This window comes from Pseudomyrmex gracilis, unplaced genomic scaffold, assembly GCF_002006095.1.
Source record: "Pseudomyrmex gracilis isolate BER0280 unplaced genomic scaffold, ASM200609v1 scaffold_111, whole genome shotgun sequence".
NCBI lineage: Eukaryota > Metazoa > Arthropoda > Insecta > Hymenoptera > Formicidae > Pseudomyrmex > Pseudomyrmex gracilis.
In genome coordinates this window covers 1-23,724 of record NW_018020695.1, presented here as the reverse complement: position 1 = coordinate 23,724, position 23,724 = coordinate 1, and the positions used below count along the sequence as shown (strand labels likewise).

Here is a 23,724-nt window from a genome sequence, read left to right as displayed (position 1 = left end):
AGTAGCTTGAATATGTTATAAACAAATACACTATATTGGCCGAATTAATGAACAATAGTCTGGAGATAAAATCTAAGCGGGCAAGACATATGGTAAACAACGAGTCATCATTGCAATGATGCTGCTACCGCGTTGTACATAAAACAATATACAAAATACAACTCACGTAGGCTTATGAGATCGGCGAAGCAATTGGTTTGCGACCTGTTTCTCTCACGTAATTGCGAAATCAAATCTTTCCGCCAGTTGATGTCGTCCCGACCGATCAGCGGTGCGCCAGCTTCATTCGAGGCCATTTCTCCCAACTGATATCTGCACGCACTGTCGAGACTAACCGATTACTACCGATTTATACGGATTTACTTTGACCTTTTTTCAACGAGAGAGAGAGCGAGAGGATTACGCAAACGGTGCTCTTCGACAATTGTCACTTCATGGTAAAACGTTCTCGCACGTGCGAGAGATAACCTCGTCCAGTGAGGTTATACCCGATCATCGATCAGTTCGTAATGTCAGAGCGTTCCGTAACGATAATATGATATCGCCGCGGTTACCGTTGACAATCTTAACTGCGAAAATAATATAATCTAACCTATAAAACACGTACCAAACGCTACGATGCTACTTTGAAATTGTTTGCTATCGTTACGCGCGCGTCGATACTGCGTCTCCGGTTACAATCGACACGTGCCGCCATGTCGATATATCGATAGAACGCAAGTGGAAATTTATTATCGAGAGTTATGGCCGACAAACAGCTGTTGCGGTTTTCACGTCAAACGTTCGGAAGAAAATAGAGAATGAAAACAAGAAGAAAAATATTATGATTTTGTTGCAATATATAATTGAAAAAAATTTCAAATCAAATTAATTACAGAGAATGTTTGGTAACAAAAAGAACACTTTACCACCTAGGCCTCCTTTGCCGAATCACGAGCACATGTTGGAAGATCTCGACGGGGCTGGCATGGATGATGTTGCGTTCAGACTCATAAGTAAATATATTGCTACGCTAAAGTAAAATAAAAACAATCCTGAAAGTAACAAGGAATTTAAATAGACTTCTAATAGTCAACGCGGATTAATTCAATTTTCAGACGAATCATCCATAAAAGAATCTTACGGTTCGACAAACGCCGACAGTTCTGACGATATATACAAGAAGGTGAAAACTTATTTAAATACCAAACAGCAGTTAAGACAGTTGGAAAGTTCGTTGAAAAAAGAAGTGCAACAGATGCAAGTGCACTCGGAAGAAATGACAAAACTTGCGGATGACATTAGAAAACAGACACAAGCCGCTCTTGGGAAACAAGAATGCTAACAAGACACATGGTAGTGTTAAAATTTGTTGTTTTTAACACTAAATTTGCTAGAAAAATAAACCACTCGCTAGTATAACAAATAAACATTATTTATTCCGTTGTAAGTTGCTGAGTAATGTTGAATCTGAATAAACAAATATTTTTATATTGTTTTGTTTTCTGGAGTTGCAAAAATGTTACTTAAAATAAATTATACATGTAGATATAAGCTTATTTTATATACATATAAATATACATTTTTAATATGTAAGCCACTTATTTTATAATTAAAAAATTTAATTACTTATGTTATGATTAAAATTGAAAATAAGAGTGAAATTTATTGACTAACTATATCCTATTTTATTATTTTCCTTATTTATAATAAGTAGTTAAGTGATAAAGTGAAAAAGTTTTATACTAATTGTTTTTATTGTTACAACAATATATACTAAATCAATTTGTTAAATTTTCTTTAATATGTAAGACACATATATGTATAACAAACTTATCTCAACAAAATTATTGACAAGGCACAACAACGTGAATATTCACACACAAATAATAAATATAACAAGAAGAATGATAATTTTATATTTTTATTATCTTTTTTTTTTTTTTATGTAGTTCATCTTATGGAATTTCTGCAGAGCAATAATTTTGTTCATTTCTTTTATGCAGAATAGCAAAGATCGTCGATATGTGTTGTCAATTATCATGTATACATATATACACAATATCACGTTTAATTTATTATAAAATAAAAATATATTTGTGACAATGTGTGTGTGTATATATATTATATTTACTTAATTTTTCTTTCTTACGTAAATATGTATGTGTATATATATATTTATGCGTATAAACATTAATTAACACATGATTTATTAATACTGTCGCACATAACTACTGTTTCATTCAACATAATTTGTGACATCGAATTGTACACAATATAATTTGTAAGTCTTAATTTGGTAAATTAAAAATTATACTTGATATAACACACTTGTAATTTTTAGAATTTAATATTTACGATGTTTTACTGTATATACTTGTGCGATATGTTGTATCTTATATAATAGTAAAAAAAAACACACAGTCTCTCATGTGTGTGCGATAATATAAAACATGATATAAAAATACATGTACCTAATAGTAAAAAACCCTGTAATAACTTGCAATAACTTTTTTGTTTAACTTTTAACAGAAAGAAAACAAAAACTTTGTGCGATATATAGAAAGAAATATATCTTGCCTTTATACATATAACAGTAGATTTCGTTTTGATATATAGCTCTTTTTGATATATATATATCTTTTTTTTGTACATGTATAAATTTAAATATAAACCGCATTTTTTCTTTGTGTCACATGGTCTGTAAAGGCAGAAACTTAGTAGAGATATTTTGTTAATTATTGTACAGGGACCCGCCGACTGATGGCACCATGTCAAATCGAGTCGCATGATTATTAAAATAGGCGCACCATGTAAAACCTGGCGGATACCCTGAAAAAATCATGCCAATTCGTTATAATCATTATTTTTCTAATAATACGTTAAAAGATTAACAATAGAAAATCCAACACACATGGAAAACGTTGTTAGCAAGTTAAACACGTGCAAGAAACAATGCAATTAGAGTAATTAGTGATTAATTATATATCGTAACCGAATCCGCCTTTATTCCGGAATATACTTAATCAATTAACTGAAAGAAAAAGAAGAACCGCACATCATACTATGTTTACAATAAAAAATATTTTACACGTTCGTTATATGAAACGACCGCGTTACAAAAAACTTATCACAATTTGTACTTACACAATACTATATTACTCTTTACGTGCTGATGATATGTGGATGAGACAATATACCGATATTCATCATCTTCCGTCCAGCTGCATGCAAGTAATCCCTCAAGATTAGTTATGTTAGTTACATATTTTAACAAGTGCACATACAAGTTAATGTCCTTCTTGTAATTTTATAAATTCACTGTGTTAGTCTACGTTTCACATCATTTCGTATAAAAGAATCTTGCTATGCATATGTATATTTCTTTATTCCACAACATCTTTAACAATCAATATAAAAGTGTTTTTACAGGTTTTATATATATATGTATAAAAAATCGACTTCTGTACAAGTCAATTTCGTAGTGAGAATTCTGCGTAAGAAATATATATAATTTTCTGTAAACACAATACAAAACTATATATTGTAGATTCTATACGACGATTATAGGTACATAATCTAATGTAAATTTTTTTTCAGGACGGACGTAACAAATTATGTAAATCTGAAATATTTTGCGCCTATAACAGCTATTAAGTATGTAAGTCTAAAATCATATCGATAGAATATGATGCTTAGAATATCTAATGTATAATAAAATATAATATCTAAACGTAACGCTTTTTAGGGAATCATGTAATTTTTTATTATTATCTTTTAATATTGGTTGTTTTATCGTAGGCTAGCTCTCTCTCTCTTTCGATACGTATGATTGCACTGAAGAGAATAAAGCAAATACGTAACAGTTACAATTATAACTTAAAGAATTATCACTACATATATTTGGAAAAAAATTTCAATAATACTTCAAATAAAAAAAAAATCATTAATATCAAACAATAGTTAGATTGGTTTGTGATACACACATTTGTATTATTCTCAAACTTGTTTCTAATAAATCTGCAAGTATCGTAAATAAAATCGAATTAGAATGTCTTACCTCGTATTTTTATATGGCAAAAGTAATATGATATTAAAAGATTAAAAATGCCCGTCCGTTACATCGGAAGCGAGGTAGACGTGGCAAACGGTATATCAATTACGATAATGTGTCGTTCGATATGTCTAATCTTCTCTTATCCTACTTAATATATTATCATTAGAAAAACAGAATTCCTTAAACGAGAAAAAAATTCCCTTATGTCAATAATCTTTAAATAAGATATAAGTAACAAGTAAACAACCGCAAGTTGTGCGTATCTTAAAATAAATAACATATGTTGTTGTTAATATTTTTTAACCTGATAAAAACAAGATTTATTTTCTAAAATGGTGAACAATTCCATTTATATTACGATAATATAACAAATGTTAGAACGAAACATTTGTTCAACTTTGTAATTTTGAAAAATAGAATTTAAACCAAGTTGTTTTGTATTTTTAGCATTTGTTTAAATATTTAAAGCTTTAAATATTTAAGGTTTAAAAGCTGGTGGCACATATAATATATATGATATAGTGCGTATGATGTATTTAGTGATTGCGTGATACGTGATTGTGCTATGAAATTTAAAAAACTCGATATCTCCAGAAATATCACATAAAAGTTTTCTCTAAAACAATGCAAAGCTAATAAATGTAAAGTTAGATATGTATATATATATATATGTGTGTGTGTATATATATTTATACACAGATTTATAAATAATTACATGTTACAAAAATATTATATATATACATGTATATATGCATATATATGTATAATATATGTATATATACAAATAGTTTTCATTTATAATAAGTGTTACAAATTATACATAATTTATTTCTATAGAAATATACATATATGTATATTTTATATGTTTATATATGTATATTTGATAAAAACTATATGGTTTTACACTTTAATAAATTTTTTGTTAATTTGTTTTCCTCTTCAATCACCCGGTAAAAAAAAGGTTTGATATATAATTATATATAATTATATATCAAAACTTTTTTACCAATCACTATCCCGGGGTTAAAATTATGAAACAATAAATATAATCTACTGCACAATACATCATTAACAATCCTATAATCTAGAAACATGAAACTGAATATCGTGCTAATTAAATCAATAATTAAAGTGAATATTCATCACATTAAATAACTCGTTACCATATGATTCATTGCACAACATGTAACACTTTGAGTATCTATATTAAGTCGTTTAAAGTGTCAGGAACATGTCACAGAATAGTGTTAAGATTCTTACAATGCCTTCTTTTCTCAAAAGATTTTCGGTATCAGTTTCCATTTGCGATTCATTTAACAGTGAAGTCTGGCATTAAAAAGAATTTGCGTAACGTTAACTTGCCTCTGGGCTTGTGTTTGAGATGGTCCTCAATGAATTGACAAGGGCAACGGGCGGAGACACAATGGCGCGGTGGAACGTACAGACCCGTGACACCCCTATCACGTTCCTGTGAGTCTATAACCAGATCAAGTCTGCGGCGCACGAAGTGACGTGCCCATCGAGACGCATACCTCAGCAACAGCAACTCCGCCCGTTCCTGTCAACACACACACACACAAACCCCATCATCATCACATCCAGTAATTACCCAGATTTCACGCTAAACAATATAATACCATTCGTTTTTTTTACATTAATTTTTTTTTGCAACGCGGACTACTCAATCCATCCAAATTGAAGCGTTTTGGCTCAATATCTGTTCGTTTTAAATACAAGTGTATGAGTGCTTTAATTTAAAAATTTGAGAAAAATTGCATGGAAGCTTGGAAGTGCGATTATAGTATTTGATAACAACTTGGATAATATATTAAATAAAATATTTTTTGTTATATAAAATTTACAGAACTCGAGAAGAGTAAAGAATTTATTCACCATTTTATATATTTGTCTTTTGAGATATTCTTTGCCAATGTACAAAATCATAAAATTATTTGTAAAATATATTTTTGTTTCTTTTCACATGTTGTATCTTTACGTGGCAACGTTCTAGCCCGTTATAAATATTTTCTTTTTTATCTTGAATATTTATATATCACATTAATATGTAGAGATTATGTATTTGCTATGTATAATATGTAATATCTGTGTATATATAATACATAAATATAAACTGTTGGAATAAATCTGGAATGTGGATACGTGATTTTTAATATTAATTATGGAATCGAAAACTGATTCGTAAATACTATTGTCAAGCGTCAAAAACTAAAATTATAACTTTGATAAGTTTCGATTTTGATGCTCTATAAACGTAAAACATACCTTCTGATTAAAAATTAGAGAAAAACAATTTAGAGATTTATATATACTATAATAAGATCGAAACCTAACAAATTTATAATTTAATAATTGCTGTAGTATCAGAAATACTTGTCATGTGTGTAGTAGTTTTATCTGTATACTTAAATACATTCTTGTATAAAATTAAGTACATGTAGACTATGTACATGTAGAGGAATAAAACATGTATGTATATTTTATTCCTCCACATGTATATGTATAAAATTCGTAAAACAATTCTTAAAATAATACAATCAATAAAAATAATAATCAATGAATAAAATAATAATCAAGAGATAAAATCTTACTGCATCAACACACATGCTCGTAAATGTATATTGAAAGTTCACACCTCAACAAGACTGGAGACCTTAGAATTTCTTCAGCATTTACCTTTTTGCAGTGTCTAAAGCGCATATTTTAAATCAAATTAAGTAAAATTCTGTCTTCCGTACGTATTGTGCGCTTCAATTAATTCCAAGTTGCAAACATATATCATTTTGACGTCCTAAATTAATCATTTCTACTGTCTTTATCACATCGGTAGAATTTTTTTTATGTAAAAATGACAATCTAATGTTACAAATTCTTGATGTATTAAAAGTATTATATCACATTTGGACGTTCACATTAAATAATCAATAATAATTGGCTCTGATCTAGCTTATCTGCATAAAAAACCAGGTAAAAAAATTATAACAAAAAAAGTCCATAAGGATCGAATCTCGAGTTTATTTGTAATTCGTGTATTCTATCCCTTTTTGTCTGATAGTTTTTTTATTGTTTTTTTTTATCTTTTTCTTTATTACTTTAATATGTGAACATTCCAATTTTTATTAAATATATAATATTTATAATAACGTCTAGAAATTTGTAACATTAGACTGTATTTATACACAATAATGTCAATAATGTCACAATGTCAATAATGTCACAATGTCAATAATGTCACAATAATGTCAATTTGGGACGTCAAATGTGCTTGCTATATATGTGAGAGTTTATAGATAAATTTATACTTTAAAAATGACTACATTTGAACAAAATTGTAATACGCATGTTATTTTCGAATTCGCGAAAATAACCATTTTTGTAGAAGCTGCCCGTAATTGTACATATTTTTTACACTTTGAGCAAACTATCGGCTATTCAAAGATTATTGCAATGATAAAATTGGAAACAAAGTTTCTTTAGGACGTAAAGAAAGTTTAACGATTATAAGTATACTATGTAAGAGATAATGTATATATATAATATATGTGTATAAAAAGAATCGTCATATTCTTGATTAAAATTGTTTTTTTTTTTTAAACTTTACGGAATGACTGTATTTCAAATGCCTCTGTCTCTCAGAAAACTACTCCATCTGGGACAAAAATCTCGGCCCTGAACGCGCGGCTTATTGCGTAACCACTCTTCAATATACTGACACGGACACAGAGCGGACGCTAAATGACGCGGCGAAGAAGGATTTCCACCCTCCTCGTCGACTGTCCAATCCAAACGTCGACGTAAGTAATCCTTAGCCCAACGTTGCACGTAACGGCAGAGTACTTGTTCGTTTTTAGCCTAGTAGTTTAATGTAATGTAACAATAAACATTAAATAATAAACATTTAAATTTGTCAACATGAAACTTCTCGCGCACAGAGCGAGAATGATTTATTCCACCGGCAATAATGTAAACACACTGGAAAACTACTTGCGCTGTGCGAATAAAAATTAGAAAAGCGTCAAATTTAAAAAAAAAAAAATGTATAATTAAGATTTAATCTGCATTTAATCTCTCTTCCTTTTCTTTTTGAAAATTATTATCTACTCGTTAGAGAAACAGCAAAAAGCACGTTTATTCTAATCAGAGTAACGAAGTATCTAAGTTCTCTCTATAAAAAATAATAATTGAAGAGAACATTTTTATACAAATCAACATAACTCATATAAAAAAAAAAACACAAATCATATCAAAATAAAAATAAATAAATAAAAAAGAAGAACTGAGCTCGTAACATTTCACAAGAAAGAATCGAAAATTATAAATCACTTAATTTACCTGTTTACGAGAAATTCTCGTAGTAGTACTGCCTTGTATAACAATGTCGCTGTCGTCAATATCCATACGCTGCTGCAACTCTCGTTGTCGGTTTGATTCTCTGGCATCGTCACCGAATATTCTGCCCTCCTGTTCCTCCCGTTCTATTATTTCTTGCAGCTTTTTCTGCGATAAAACGAGAATCATTGTGTATTAGTTTGTTGCAAATATGTATGTAAGTATTTCAATGAGAGACAAAAATAAAATACAAAAGAAATTGTATGATATACTTACAACACAATCAGTAGTATCGAAGTATATAAAACAGAGATTGACTTTGTGACAGGAAATCTTTCCCCTGTCGTCCAGTCCGAGTAATATTTTGTGCCTTAACAAGTGTTTGTTGACTTGAGCCATACACTTCTCGAGGTTGTGATTGAGCTTTATCTTGATAAACATGCAAAAAAATATCGCAGCCGCGTTCAGCATCAACCACATAACGCCGAGTCCGAACAAAGTGAGACCGGTCACGCCCGAGAACAGCAGACCGAGCAACACGATGAAAGCAGTAAATATCCAAAGAACGAGGATTCTCTTGTAGCAGACGTTGTACATGTTGAAGCGCACGTCGTTCACAAGCAACTCCATTATATGAACATAATCTTCCACTGTGAGCTGTAACGTTTCATTACACCATTTTATTTATCTCATGATTTATTTTACTCAGAGATTTTAATAGATGTTATAAAAAAAAAACATCACATTATATATTTTAATTTTTAAGAATATATTATCCGAACAATGAAATATATGATAAGAATCGTTTATATAAGTAATATTATAAATTGCACACACCGTTAATCCTTGCGCCATCAATTCCTCCGGCACTAACTCCGGTCGAAATCTGGCTGGAGTGATCCACGGCCACTTGGTGTTAACCGGCAAAAGAGTGACAATAGTGTCGCCGTTTGCAAAACCCTGTCTAATGTTTCCGACCGATGTATTGATAACATTGCTCGACGTACTTCTGCCATTGGACACATCTCGCAGATCGATGGTCTTTAACGAGGCGCTCTTGTTAGCCTCCGGTGCTCGGACGTCTGACGGTAATTTAAGATCCGCACTCTCGGCTGTTATGGAACGACTTAAACCTGATCTATCTAAGTTAATCTGGACGGATTCTGTTGCTATCACAGCACCTCTGTACTCGTTGGGTTTCTTATCGTTAATATCAGGTGGATCGATACCGCTATTGATCTTGTCAACCTGCATTGTAACCGATTCCGGTCTTATTACAGCGGACGCGCTGCCGCTGTTTGCTTTTCGTTCCGCGTTAATAGCTGCCTCTTTCGGACCGGCATCGTCTTCGAATTGGACCCAATTCTTTGTTTTCAACGCTATAGCGGAGGAATTAGCTGCCGCCGCCGCATTGTCGACCGCGTCTTCGGAACTCATGACTGCAAGAAAAGAAACGTTACATCAAAAGTTGATTACTTTATATAAACAAAACCGCATTGAATGCGAAAAGCAAAAATATATTACCGCCATTTTTCGAACGACAACAAATTAGCGACAAAGCGCATGTTTTATTTCGCGTTGAAGAAAAAATTCGAAATACGCGTCGCGCACATTCCACGTTGTCGTATTTCGAATAATAAATTTACCAATTTAACACTTGCAAATCAGAAAACCGCGCTTATTACGCGACATAAGTTGATTTTATCCGGTTTTTGAAGCAGGGAGTGTCCGGACATGGAACCCGATATATCGCGCTAAGGTATATTGGCGGATTTCCACGCGAATTTTGACGGCATCGTCAATCACACACATGGGGATTATGTATAATCGATAGAGAGAAAAATATCTCTCGATACGGTCGAGGAATTGGGACAAGGTCGCGCGCGAGTATATTGTCGAACGCGTCACCGGGTGCAGCAACCCGAGATGCGAAGACTCCTCGGGAAAACACACGCACTTGTGGCACTCGTTTCCGCGAGAGAGACTTGCCCATCCCACGAGACTCGGATTTTATTTTAGACGCGTCTCCGCGAGACAGGCGAGAATGAGAAAGAGATGGAAAACATTTGTGTTCCGCAGATGTTGAGTATAATAACTCGACGAGGAAGACGAGGAGATCGCGCGATACATCTAAACGCACACGTACCTGCTTCAAGATGTCCTGTCTCATGCCCCGCGAGCCGAAGAGGTGTGCGACGAATCACGAAATCAAGGTGTACAACGACATGGGGCACATGACGGCGGTAGGTGGGACGTCAGCGGTGTAACGAGGAGGGAGGTAGGGCCGGGAATCGCGAGGAGAGGCAGCAGGCACGACATGAGGCACACGAGTAGTAGTTATGTGTCACATTTATGTGTGTGTGTGTACGTACACGTACGTGTGTGCGCACCTGAGCTGAGCGCGCGCGATTTGCGCGCCCTATCGATAACAATTCTTCGTATTTTTCTTTTGTTTCCCCATAATTCTTCAACGTTTCTGGGAAGGACGGCTTTAATAAATAATTAAAACAACTCTCGTTAACAAAAAGAAATACAAAAAAAATATTTACGCAAGATTTCAAAATGTTTCGTTCGCGCATAGTAAATTCAAAAATATATGAAAATTTCTCTTATTTTTGAAAAGAAAAAACTTCGCAAAGATCTTTTATATGATAATATCCGAAGATTTAAATAATTTTTCTTCAAACACACACGCGCTCACCTTTTGTTAAATTCTTCTATGCAACACGCTAGACTCGAAATACGAGTTTAGTTAAACGAGATGACGAGCTGTATTTTTTCAAATGTGTCTCTGGATGCGATTAGAAATTATCTAAGTAGTGAGTTCAAGTCTACTTGTTTACCAACCTTTATGCACCGCGCGCGCGCGTGTGTGTGTGTGTGTGATTTATGTGATTCTAGTTGCATTTTGTAATTACGTTAATGTTACCGGAGTATCAGTCTCGAAGATGTGTGTTATTACTCGATAATTCACGTACGATTTGAAATTTCGATTAAATGTTTATACGTGAATTCGTATTGTTGAAAATTTGTAATATAGAGAATAAAAAGAAGATGTAAAACAGATCTCGTCAGTATTATTATTATTATTTCTACCATCGCCCTAGTTATATTTTTCTATTCCGTTGCAATATCGATTCTCTCGATATGAAGAAGTACCGCAGTGCTTATCACAAATTATCATCAACAAACATCAAAGCGTCAAGTGTTTGCGTCGAATCGTTCCTGATGCACTTTTCGTTACCTTGCTCTTGTACCTCCCCCCCCCCCAATGTCTCCTCCAAATCCCCCAGGACCTGTTGAAGGTGCAGAAAGTGTAAAAAAGATTCACACGTGAAATATAAAAATAAACATTTACCACTACACAAAATGTATCGGTTAAATTTAATATCTCGTGTATCTAAATGCGTTTTGTCAGGTGTCGAATTCATTCGTTCGACAACAAATGCTCGACGCAATGTACACATTTGTAGAAATATTTACGCAAACCCTTTGCAACTCGTTAGAATAGAAAAACGTCGCTCTTACGAAGGTCACAAGTCGCAGAAAAAAAGATACATCCTGTTTGCTGCGTCTTTGCCCACCTTGATCTTCAATTTTCTCTTCGATGTTGATGAGGACACCGAGAAGGAAGTCCCGGAAGTCATTATGACAATCAAACGATCCATATTGTTGATACAGGTTAAGTATCTCTCTCAATCATGTGCCACATATACGTCTTATTGTATTGTTTTTTATAAGATCCTTGCATGTCCTTGATTTTCTTCATAGTCGTTTTTTTTTATAAATTGATGATCGAAGTAGGTCGAGTAAAACTTCATTCGCTCTTGTACAGTTTCAGCAACTGTTTGCTTTCCCTTTATAGAAGGGAGAATTGGACAAGGCGGAACAAATGTTGCACATAGCTTTGCGCCAGGCGCAGACTATGGAGCATTACGACGCTGTCACATACATTTATGACGTAATGGCTAATCTCGCCTTCGACAGAGAGGATTACAAGAAGGCGGAAAAGTTGTTTGTCTCAGTTTTGCAAAGACTGATGTCCAACGGAGCTACGCAGGATGACATGAGAATCATTCACATAAGTCTAAAAATGGCTAAAGTATACGAGAGTCAAAAGGAGATAAAGTAAATTTTTTTTATATATCTTAAGTTTTCTATGAAGTTGTCTATGAACAATTTTTTATAGAAAATTTGTTACACTTTATCTGTTCATCTAGAAAAGCAGATTTGGGCTACAAATTCTGCATGGATAATTTGAAATCTCGTATTGAGAGAGATCCCGAGGATAATGATGCTGTGTTACTGCAAGCTATGACTTTTGATTGGTATGCTGAAATGTTATTGTCGCTATCATTATACAAGGAAGCGTTTAACTATTATCTCGAAGCTTATAACATATGTAAAAAGATATACGGCGAAGAACACGAACAGACAGTAGTTTTGCTTAATGCTTTAGCGACCGCCAAGTATAAACAAGGAGAACTTGACGAAGCTATCAAATATTTATCTGATGCAATGAAGATAGGTAAGTCTTCTCTTGATAATTGTGATTTTTAGTGATGATGATTTGCGTGCAATATTTGGTAAACTTTGGTTTTAGGAGAAAAAATATCTGACATAGCGTACTTGGGTACAGTTTATGTAAATTTAGGAACTATGCTTTTGGAAAAAAGTCTGTACAAAAAAGCTAGACAATTGTGTCAGAAGGGAAGAAAAATAGCTGTAAAAAATGAGGATAATGACACTTTACTCGAAGCTGATGAATGTCTCAAGGAAGTAAACAGATTACTGTATTCCTGAATTTTGTGCAATATTTAAATTCAATCTAGTTGTAAAGATTACATGTATATGTATGTACAAAGAAACAAAAGTAATTTTTTTAATTATAACTGTATTTGTAATTTATATAATACATATATATTTATTTATTAGAGATGTGTATATATGTTTATATTTCTTTGCATGCAAAAATAGTAAAATAACAATCAAGTCTCAGTCTTAACAAATGTATTGCATATATTTAAGTAAAGTGTATTTTGACATGATATATAATAATACAAAATACAAAATTTTTATATATAACACACAAGCTCTAATATATCAAATTACTTTTTGCACAGAAAAAAATTGTCTACGAAAATTGTTCAGTTTAAATGAAAGAGTTCGAAACAAATATATATGTAAATTTTAAAATCGATACAATATTGTCTTATGCTATAAGTTCTATAGTACGTACGAAGTCGCAAAGTTTGTCATAAAAAAATAAAGCATAGCACAATATGTATATCTATAAGATATACTTACAATTATACTCATTTCGAATAAATGCAATGACTGATCACAAAAAAAAAGAAAGTGACAACAACGTAAAACAAATGGTGCTACTAGTATTTTTTTTTTTTTAACAAAATTATAATTTGTATCGTACAACTAAATTGCACTTTTTTGTTTGACTGTTTTTACACGATGCTACTATAGCAGTTATCAAAACTTCTTTAGACGTCAATGAGAACGAACAAAATGAAAATCAAAATATGAAACCTGTTTTAAATAAGTATATCTCCTATTCAAAGTCCGATATGAGCACCATCATATATACTCCGAAAACAAGCGCGCAGATCTCCATAATCGACTGTCGAAGTTTTGTTGCGGTCAGAAGCTCCGGTATTACGGAAACAGTTGCGATATAAATAAAGCCTCCTGCTGTAAACGGAAGAATCCATTTTGTTGCAAGATCACCTGGAACAATCAAATTTAAGATTAAACAAAATCTCCGTTCAGAGAACAAGATGATTGTTCTCGTCTTAAATTATTTGAAATCAAGCATGCAACATCATGAAACTTTAAAATCGAATATCTCCGTGTTAAATCAATATTTTTTAAATTTTGTTTTTCTGAATCAAAAGACCAATTTTCTCGATTAAAAAAAAAAAAAAACAAATTTAAAAAATCTTTAATAGTTTCGAAAATATGAGCGTCTTACAAACAAAACGAATTTTTTCTTGAAACGCCGAAGCAATTTTTAATGGGTCTGGGAGACCCATGTCTGCGGACAAAGGATTAAAACTGAAGTTCTCTTACCCATTCCTTCCGTCAATAAAGAAACAAACGTTCCTAACAAAGCTCCTATAGCAGTTACCAACTGTAACATCATAGCCTGTGAACAAAAGCAGAACTGTTAAAAAATTTCGTTTCTAAAGATTACACTTAAGAGAAACGCAGTCACGAGAGCAAACTATTTCGTGCAACTGCGTATTTGCTTAAGTGCAAAAAACTCAAGATTATTTACGTATTCGTTTGCTTTACCTTTCTCTTGCTATAACCACTTTGTACTAGAATGGCAAAATCACCGATTTCATGTGGAATCTCATGCAATAAAATCATGAACGTTGTTACATAACCAACACTAGTCCCGGCCATGTAACTGGCTCCTATGGCTAGACCATCAGTGAAATTGTGCAGAAAGTCTGCAACCAGATTCAAGTAGCCGGCAATTTTTAAGTCACTGCCAGATGTCTCGTGCATTTTGGAGGCCGCTTTGTTGCTATTCTTTTTCTCCTTATTCTTCTCGGAAGATGTATCTTCTTTTTCAACGTTGTGATGGGAATGACCATGATCACCTTTAATGATGCGCACTCCTTTTTCTACTATCAGAAACACCGTTATTCCTGACAATATACACAATCCAACAGATATGTTATGCGAATGATCATGTGAATGATCTTCAGGTCCATGAAAATGGGAATGTGTCTCCTCTTTGTGCGAATGAGGGTCCATTGCGTGAGGGATCAAATGAAGAAACGCATCACCCAACAGACCACCGGAGGCAAAGCTCAATAGAATTTTCAGCAGCGATTCGCGCTGCTTGGTATTGTCAAGTGGAACGAAGAACAATATAAAAAAAGGAGCCGCGGATATGATCAAGGTCGATCCAACAGCTCGGAGAATGATGTTGTGACTCTTCCGCAAAACGTCATCTTCATGGTTACCATGCTTGTGGCTGTGATCGTGATCCGAGTGATGGTGTTCGTGGTCGTCATGATAATGTTGTTTTTGTTTCAAATTCTCGTTGGCCTCCTTCGTATATTTGTAACTCGGCGACTCGTCAGCACTCTCGCAGATAGCCGGCAAACTTAGAATGATGAGCAAAACAATTGTGGCAATTACTATTCTCGAGATCCATTTGTTTACGGAAATTTTTCGATTATCCTCTGTCATCGTGACTCCCCGTCGCGCTTCCTTTCACAAAAAGATCTGTTTTTTCGCTGATGTAACGTTAACATACGTGTCTGGAAGTAAAGCGTGACGCACGAAAGGCCTAACAAACGCTCTCGTCACATAACCGTCGCTATCCTGTAATATCCGTATAATATCCGTTCTTCAAGCAGAGTTGCAAGCATCATACCGCAAAAAGTCCCTAGTACCTTTTAGCTCTGTTTACATTGGGTGCGTTCAGACAACTCGACAGTTGCACAACGGTTGAAAGATAATCACTTCTGATTGGATCATACTTTTGGAACCATAGCAGATTTTGAAGAATAGTCCTGTTATAAGTGATGATCTCTCAACCGTTGAGTTGTCTGAACGCACCCATTGCACTTGGCTTAGGCCCGGTTTATGCGGGCAAATAAGGCCTTGTTTTGGCCTTGTTTATGCGGATAATAACTGTTAATTTATGCCGGAATTGGTACAGTTCAACTATAGGATTTCAATGCTTCTGTTATATTCTGTTATGCTTCTGTTAATAAACAGAAATATTAAAATCTTAGGCTCGCATAAACCAGGCCTTACAGAGCGGAAAAGCGATTACACATTTGAGAAGAGAAACCGAATGAACAAAAACTCGTTCGTTTTGCGCATTTCCCCTACAAGGAAGTCTCTTTGCTTCACAGCCATTGGCTGTCAGAAGAAAGTGTTCCGCCAATCCCGCACGCAACGCTATCTCTACTTTGCTCGCTTTTCTTTCCCTATGGGATACGTTCCAAAATCCTACCTTGGTTACCAAAACGCTATATTTTGCGTCACGTGTACTATAGTTTTCGGTTACCGAGGTAAGATTTTGGAACGCACCCATGCGCAGTAAGATTCTCTTCTCAAATTGAATGCGGTATACGCACTGAGATATCCCACATTATCTTATTTTTAAAAATAACTTGCAACAATTTTAATAAATATTTATTTTGTCTCAGAATTGTTTTTCAAAATATAAAAATCAAAATATAAAAAAAAAAAAACGCAAATTCAAAAAAATTAAGTGACAGGATAGCGTGACAGCACGAGTATGCTAAATCGTGAATCGCGCGGTTAGGTTTTTCATTTGTTTCGAGTTTCTGAGAATTAATTAGTCAACGTTTACGCAGTATCCTTTTTATCTACTGGGGAAAATAAAATAATTTTTCAATTATAAAATGTACTTTATGAATTGTTGCAAATGTGTTTTATTCTTCCACGGTGATATTTTATGGAATAATCTGTCAAGGTTAGAATGTGAGATACGTTAAGAGCGAATATAATAGACGTAAAAAATTATGGAGAACGAATATAAATAAGAAACAACCCGAAGAAAGATTATTTTTGTGTCGTAATTACATCTGATTGATTTTGATCAATTTAATGACACAAATCTTGAACCAAGTATGATATATGTGGTTCTAAAGCTGAGAAGTTAATCCAAATGTTGGTAGTATGAAGCTGTGTAGTTTGCTATATGTTTTATTATTATTTGATATCTTTTATGTATCGAGTAACAATCACACGAGTGACTTTGAAAAATACAATGATAACAATTACGCAAACAAGTCTCCGGAATATGATATATCCGAATTGTTAAATTGCTCCTGTTGTAATGCGCAGAAAGTCAAAGTTACATTCTCCTCCAGCATAGTCAAAAATGAATATATCGTCCAATTTAAGAATTATTACATAGCTCGTGTACGAGAGAATTACATAAGAGCCGCATTAAAATCGTCTGATGTTAAAAACTGGAAAATTATACCTCGCGAGAACGCGGCGTCCAAGTATCCCAGTGACTTTGACATTGTGCAATTAGAAGAAACGAGTAAACATCAAGGCTTGAAAGCTCTGAAAAATCATCCTTTGATAAAAACGGTGACGTCGCAGAGATTAATACGTAGAACTTTAAATCTCGTCGGTACAAGTGATCACGATGCCTTAGAACACAAACATTTTAAAAGAAAACTCACTAATCATGTAAGTTTGAATCGTAAAAGATTCTTAATACAAAAACAATTGAAAATAATGTTATATGTAAATACTAACGGAACAATTTTAATTTTTAGAATCGAAAATTATTCAGAGCGATATCAGTACAAGTTCCATATTTACTTGGAGCTGACACGCTATGGAAAATGGGCTTTACCGGAAAGGGTGTTAAAGTAGCAATATTTGACACCGGAACCGCCAGTAACCATCCACACTTTAGAAATATCAAAGAAAGAATAAACTGGACAAATGAAAAAACTATGGACGACAGTCTGGGCCATGGGACATTTGTAACAGGCGTGATTGCATCATCTTCCAAGGATTGCTCTGGTTTTGCTCCAGACGCGGATCTTTATATCTATCGCGTTTTTACAAATGCTCAGGTACTTTTTTTTTTTTAATCCTAAGAAGTTTATTATAAAAAAAATTTTTACATAATTTTCTTTTGCAGGTATCTTATACCGCATGGTTCTTAGACGCTTTCAATCACGCTATACTTCGACGTGTGACAGTATTGAATTTAAGTATCGGTGGTCCGGATTTCATGGATCAACCGTTTGTCGATAAAGTATGGGAAGTCACGGCTAACGGTATCATTATGGTATCTGCAATTGGCAATGACGGACCTATTTATGGGTTTGTAAAACGGTTGCTGTTTATATAGACAAGAAAAAACTAGTTTTATTTTTAGCAACAATTATATTTCATTTCTGTTTTTGATTTTTATTTGTACACAGCACTCTGAACAATCCCTCTGATCAAATGGATGTAATTGGTGTAGGAGGTATCAACTGGGACGATCAAATAGCAATGTTCTCCTCCCGCGGAATGACTACGTGGGAATTGCCATTTGGATACGGCAGAGTCAAACCTGACCTGGTCACATACGGGTCGGGAGTGAAAGGATCCGCTTTACATCACGGATGCAGAACACTCTCCGGCACCTCCGTTGCCAGTCCTGTTGTTGCCGGTGCAGTTGCACTGTTAGCTAGTGCATTTATAGAATCGAACTCATCTAGCGACAAAGTAATTTAAATTGACCGAAAAACTATTCACTATTGTTGAAAAAAAAAATCTTATTTACATAACGAACATATTTGTAAGGTAACACCAGCAAGTATGAAACAAATATTGTTGCAATCAGCTCGTCGCTTGCCCGGAATTAGCATGTTCGAACAAGGTGCCGGAAAATTGGATCTTCTGCGGGCGTTTCAGTTTTTACAGTCGTATTCTCCTGTCGTTACACTTAGCCCGAGGTAAAATTAACATACATAAAAACAATATGCGGTAATAAAATCTAGATAGTATTAATACAATCAATATATTTTGTCTTTGTTAAATGATTAGTTACATAGACCTGACGGAGTGTCAGTACATGTGGCCGTACTGCACGCAAGCTGTGTATCATACCGGTATGCCTACAATAGTCAATGTGACTATCATTAACGGCTTGGGTGTAGCTGGAAATGTCGTAAACTTCACTTGGCATCCATATACTGGTAACGGTAATGGCGAACGTATTGATGTGGCGATAACGCACAGCGACATTTTGTGGCCGTGGTCAGGTTGGTTAGCGGTTTCTATAACAGTTCCTTCAACGTCTCAAGACTGGCAAGGCATTGCTCAAGGTGCAATTAAATAAATTTAAATTATTAAATTTATATAAACAAATTAATTTTATATATATAAATTTAGATTAGATATAATAACATCTCAAGACTGGCAAGGCATTGTTCAATATGCAATAAATAAATTTAAATTATTAAATTTATATAAACAAATTAATTTTATATATATATAAATTTAGATTAGATATAATAGATTTCTTTTTTTTTTTTTTACAGGTCACATCACGCTTACTGTTGAAAGTGATGGCGCGGGTAAGCCTCGGCAATCGATCGTAAAACTTCCGCTGCAGGCGAAAGTGATACCCACACCTCCTCGACAGTGAGTGGAAGTAGATAATACAAAATAAACACACATACACGATTTTTTTTGTTACTTTCAATAAATTATTTTTATTCAAGTATTCGTTAATGTCGTAATGTTCGACTTAATTATTGTCACTTGTTAAATACACTCTTCAGCAAACGTATTTTGTGGGACCAGTATCACAATCTACGGTATCCGCCTGGATATTTCCCTCGAGATGATCTGCGCGTAAAGAACGATCCGCTTGATTGGAACGGCGATCACATACACACGAACTTTAAAGAAATGTATCAGCACTTACGCAATGCTGGCTATTATCTCGAAGTGCTCGGCCATCCATTTACTTGTTTCAACGCAAGAAATTACGGGACCTTGCTTATTGTAGATCCGGAGGAGGAATTTTATCCCGAAGAAGTACGCATTTATCGCGAGGCTTCGTAAGATCGGGTTTCTCTCGACTAAATCTGTCGTGCATGTGTGTCTGTATCGAAAAAATTGTTATGATCGCAGGTGACCAAGCTGAAGCAAGACGTGGAGAACGATGGTCTGTCGGTAATTGTGTTTGCTGACTGGTACAATGTGACAGTAATGGAAAAAATTCAGTTTTACGACGAGAACACTCGTTTGTGGTGGATACCGGAAACGGGAGGTGCCAATATTCCGGCCGTAAACGACTTGCTTTACACTAATTGGGGTGTGGCATTTGGCGATCAAGTACGAAGCGGCCAGTTTACTCTTCATCAACACGCGCCAGTCACATTTGCATCCGGCACCACATTAATTAGGTAAAACGTCTAGTATATGCACGGAGAAATATTTTAAATTATCATATACTAAGAGTTTGTAATTTTTTTTTTGTCTTTCAGATTTCCGAAAGATGGAACCGTTCTGTACGCGGAGTTGGATGATCAGGGTCACGAACTTGTAAAAAAAGAACCCGGAATACCTGCGCTCGTACCGATTCTAGGACTTTTACAAGTGTCTGGTAAGAATGATGTTGAAACAGCGAATCGCAATGGAATTGATAACGACATAAAGCAAGCAGATCAGAATGAAGAAAACACTTATGTCAAAGAACAGACGACGGCCGGCAGACTTGTCGTTTACGGAGATTCAAACTGCATCGATGACAATCATTTACAAAAACGGGTGTATTACAGAAACGGTGCATTTTCAAGAGAAAATATTAAAATGATGTAATGTGTGTTTACAACATATTGCAAATATTTTATTGACTGAATAAATGATTTTACACAGCTTGCTTCTGGATGCTAGACGCTATTTTGGAATACACGACGACAGGTTACGTACCTAATGTTTTTATGAATGAAAATAAAAAAAAATGCAAGACTGTCAAAACGACCGACAATATAGAGATCGGTGAGTTACCGGTTCGGATGAAAGGGAATCGTTTCAGTCGTCACAGCAAAGTGTTGATGAACGATAGTCCAGCAGGCAATTTTAAACGTCTTCCATTGTGTCCAACTCTTGCCTATGCTGCGTCTATGCCAGTCAACGAATCTGTGCCACTGTAAGTACAATTCCAGTGTAAAATAAGTATCACTTCAATAACAAACGTTCCTTGAACTCGTTTTTTTGTCAAATTATTCTTGCTTTAATATAAAAATATTGGAAAAACTAATGCATTGCTATGGGAAAAAAAAACTAATCAAACGACGGTTACTTGGTTATCTTAATTGTATCATAGTTGTGTCTCTGTAATTCCGGTGTAACAATGGATAGAATATGGTGTCCGAAGTTGCAGCTAAAGATGGGATAGCTTTGTGTGTGCAAAGTGTACTCAAGTTTCATCACTTACTGACAGTAATCGCACTTGATGATTACTGATGATTTATTTTCTCACTTTCGATATCTGTACTTGAATTCTGTTTTGTCTGTTTGTATTTACAGAGATCCGTACAAACTGCAAAAAGTTTTACCAATAGGGGATACTATAAACGCGGAAAATCCAATATTGCAGGATATGAATACTTTGTGGCTAAAAAGACGAGTTGGCGGCGCCAGTATTCCTACATTTCAAAATCTCGACGACGATATGATGATGGATTACATGAAAGAGACCGTCGAGGACAATCTTAACAGCCAAGTTTCATATCAAACTTTCATAATAGTGACAATTCTTATGGTAATATCCTTTGGATGTTTATTGTATCTGTGGACAGTTTTACCGTTTAGAAGGCATTCTCGTAGGAAACGCACCATAGGCAGCAGATTGCGGAGAGTCATTCAAGGAATTACCGTGCGCAGGATACCCAGACAAACGTAATTGAAAGAATCTTGGTTTTTTTTTTCCACGAAAACTCTATATTTTATATAAATACATTGTACATAAAACACGTGACTAAATTTATTAAGAATCTGTATTACATCGTATACATGCAATTACACATTTGTCTAAGTAACTTAAGGTAGATGTTTTTTTTTAACATAAATTGTACGTTTATATAAATAAATTTGAACTATATTTTGATAAAAAGGTTTTTTTACATACGATTATGTACATTTGTTAGTTTTAGTTTTAATAATTTTAGTTTTAATCTAATCTAACCTAACCTAACCTAACCTAACGAGATATCGTAAAATTATATACGTAATTTTTTCCTATTATCTATTACAGTTTACATACTATTATCTATTGCAGTTTACATATGTGTAACATGTATACATATGTACTGTCTACTTCACTCTCTCTCTCTCTCTTCCCTATTAGTCGTTTTACAAAAAACATTGCTTCCAATCTCTTAATTAAACATAAATCAACAAATCTTTGAAGTGGAAACAATTTGTATGCGAATACAAATTAATTGTAAAATGGATTATAAGTAACCCAATGTGCCCTATCTTGCTCCGTAGCGGTCTTATGAGAGGTAAAAATGCTTTTGAAAACCTCTGACGCTTTAGGATCTTTTGCAATACTATAATTTTTCTTAATTTTTTTATAAGCAGGATCGTTAACCTCAGGTTGATTGTTCAACTTTGGAACAATCGTATCTTCTTTTTTCAACTTCTTTTTGGATGGCTCTTCTGTCTTTTCTGTTGGCGCACCGCTGTCTAGCTTGTTTTTCTTCGATTTCTTTTGACTAGTTTTTCTGAGTGACACACGCTCCTTCATGAGCTCCAGATCATCACCCTCTGCATTCAATATAACCACATCTTTTTCCTCAAACGGTTGTTGACATTTGTGACAAGACTGTAATAAAATTTTAATTTACTTTATAAAATTTACGCTTCAAATTCATATTTCTTATAAAATGTTTGCTTCAATATAAATTGGTTTATATTAATAAAAATAAAAAATAATTTTTAACTTACTGCAGTCTTCACTTCTTTCAATGCTCGTTCGCTCATTACACAGCCACACGACCATAAGAAACAGAATTTATATTTTCCATTCATCTCTAAGCCAATGACTGGACAAATATAAGGACTTCTGCCTCCAGTGTAGCTGTCTCCTTTCTCAGCTTTGTCACCGTCAAATGCCGGATTTGGAGTCAAGTTAAGAGTCTTCACATCCTTAAGAGTCTTGATATGTGCAGCAGATTCCGGAAGTGTATTGCGATCCAGCAGGCCCTCCAACACAGACTCCTTACTGTACAAACGACCAAAGTAGCAACCCACAACCGGCGATTGAAGTGGCAATTGCCGTATCGTGCAGTGCTTCCACTTGAAAGCCAATTCCGCCTCTTTGTCTTTCTGTAAACAATTCAATATTAGTCAAATATTTCCTCGTGTTGTATTTGCGCAATTAAAACTAGCTCGGACAATCGTAACTTGGTTATGGCGATTCTCAAATCTTACCTGTTCGGGCTTCTTTTTCATTCTTACGAGTTCGTCTCTGCGAGGAATAGTACCGCCATCGCAACCCATTGTGAAGCCAAAGAGAAGACTGTGATGTCCAATTTTTTCACCTTCAGATAAGTTTTCGATAGGTTTGGTTTGGTGCATATGTGGCTCAAAGGACCGACTCAAGATAGTCCATACGCCATTCTAAGCTTGAATAGTGATTTTCTTGGTATGTTCACCGTTAAACGGTTAAATGGTTGATTTCTCCAACTGGAGTAACAAAGTACCCCAGACAACTGCGCAGATCTAGGGTCTTTAAAAACTACCAGATACGGAGCACACGCTCCGGAGCAATACTAGCGACACGTATAAGACTCTGA

At 34.4% G+C, this 23,724-nt stretch overlaps 7 protein-coding genes across 16 annotated transcripts in view; 3 read left to right on the top strand and 4 right to left on the bottom strand.

Moving 5' to 3' along the window:
- LOC109856236 (autophagy-related protein 16-1) overlaps window positions 1-650 on the bottom strand; it is a 446,352-nt gene extending 445,702 nt beyond the window's left edge. Inside the window, exon 1 of one of the 2 annotated variants that reach the window (XM_020431280.1) lies at window positions 167-650. In XM_020431280.1, coding sequence (XP_020286869.1) covers window positions 167-296 — 130 coding nt within the window. In that variant the 5' untranslated portion in view covers window positions 297-650. The remainder of the gene's footprint in view (window positions 1-166) is intronic. The other variant, XM_020431283.1, reaches the window with a different exon arrangement.
- A 94-nt stretch (window positions 651-744) lies between these two features.
- Window positions 745-1,472, top strand: LOC109856237 (UPF0449 protein C19orf25 homolog). The gene is made up of 2 exons (XM_020431284.1): window positions 745-995; window positions 1,098-1,472. Exons 1-2 carry the CDS (start codon window positions 881-883, stop codon window positions 1,322-1,324), a joined length of 342 nt encoding a protein of 113 aa, XP_020286873.1. The 5' UTR covers window positions 745-880; the 3' UTR covers window positions 1,325-1,472.
- Window positions 1,473-2,108: 636 nt separating this feature from the next.
- Window positions 2,109-11,417, bottom strand: LOC109856228 (transmembrane protein 268). 8 transcript variants are annotated; one of them, XR_002250374.1, is made up of 7 exons: window positions 10,530-10,932; window positions 9,221-9,822; window positions 8,660-9,040; window positions 8,387-8,551; window positions 5,399-5,594; window positions 2,894-3,203; window positions 2,727-2,811 (listed from the first exon to the last, which is right to left on the bottom strand). XR_002250374.1 is itself a non-coding variant. In XM_020431271.1 (7 exons), the coding sequence occupies exons 2-6, from the start codon at window positions 9,818-9,820 to the stop codon at window positions 3,145-3,147; spliced, it is 1,401 nt and encodes a 466-aa protein (XP_020286860.1). In that variant the 5' UTR covers window positions 9,821-9,822; window positions 10,530-10,932; the 3' UTR covers window positions 2,727-2,811; window positions 3,127-3,144. The 8 variants fall into 8 exon arrangements, 7 of the variants coding, with proteins under 7 accessions (XP_020286856.1, XP_020286854.1, XP_020286855.1 ...); XM_020431271.1 differs by having other exon boundaries at window positions 3,127-3,203; XM_020431270.1 differs by lacking the exon at window positions 2,727-2,811 and having other exon boundaries at window positions 2,821-3,013; window positions 3,127-3,203.
- A 108-nt stretch (window positions 11,418-11,525) lies between these two features.
- LOC109856229 (tetratricopeptide repeat protein 19 homolog, mitochondrial) lies at window positions 11,526-13,252 on the top strand. Its single transcript, XM_020431273.1, has 4 exons — window positions 11,526-12,064; window positions 12,249-12,511; window positions 12,604-12,911; window positions 12,987-13,252. Exons 1-4 carry the CDS (start codon window positions 11,753-11,755, stop codon window positions 13,184-13,186), a joined length of 1,083 nt encoding a protein of 360 aa, XP_020286862.1. The 5' UTR covers window positions 11,526-11,752; the 3' UTR covers window positions 13,187-13,252.
- A 94-nt stretch (window positions 13,253-13,346) lies between these two features.
- On the bottom strand, window positions 13,347-15,752 carry LOC109856227 (protein catecholamines up-like). Its single transcript, XM_020431264.1, has 3 exons — window positions 14,693-15,752; window positions 14,468-14,543; window positions 13,347-14,125 (listed from the first exon to the last, which is right to left on the bottom strand). Exons 1-3 carry the CDS (start codon window positions 15,602-15,604, stop codon window positions 13,950-13,952), a joined length of 1,164 nt encoding a protein of 387 aa, XP_020286853.1. The 5' UTR covers window positions 15,605-15,752; the 3' UTR covers window positions 13,347-13,949.
- Window positions 15,753-16,574: 822 nt separating this feature from the next.
- On the top strand, window positions 16,575-22,082 carry LOC109856230 (membrane-bound transcription factor site-1 protease). Of its 2 annotated transcripts, XM_020431274.1 has the most exons (13): window positions 16,575-17,596; window positions 17,686-17,991; window positions 18,060-18,244; window positions 18,346-18,634; window positions 18,713-18,864; window positions 18,956-19,236; window positions 19,453-19,555; window positions 19,696-19,954; window positions 20,051-20,325; window positions 20,407-20,705; window positions 20,798-21,071; window positions 21,452-21,686; window positions 21,752-22,082. In XM_020431274.1, exons 1-13 carry the CDS (start codon window positions 17,072-17,074, stop codon window positions 21,971-21,973), a joined length of 3,405 nt encoding a protein of 1,134 aa, XP_020286863.1. In that variant the 5' UTR covers window positions 16,575-17,071; the 3' UTR covers window positions 21,974-22,082. The 2 variants fall into 2 exon arrangements, with proteins under 2 accessions (XP_020286863.1, XP_020286864.1); XM_020431275.1 differs by having other exon boundaries at window positions 16,576-17,596; window positions 21,452-21,914.
- LOC109856231 (protein RTF2 homolog) lies at window positions 22,083-23,704 on the bottom strand. Its single transcript, XM_020431276.1, has 3 exons — window positions 23,360-23,704; window positions 22,874-23,254; window positions 22,083-22,751 (listed from the first exon to the last, which is right to left on the bottom strand). The coding sequence occupies exons 1-3, from the start codon at window positions 23,504-23,506 to the stop codon at window positions 22,362-22,364; spliced, it is 918 nt and encodes a 305-aa protein (XP_020286865.1). The 5' UTR covers window positions 23,507-23,704; the 3' UTR covers window positions 22,083-22,361.
- Window positions 23,705-23,724: the final 20 nt, after the last annotated feature.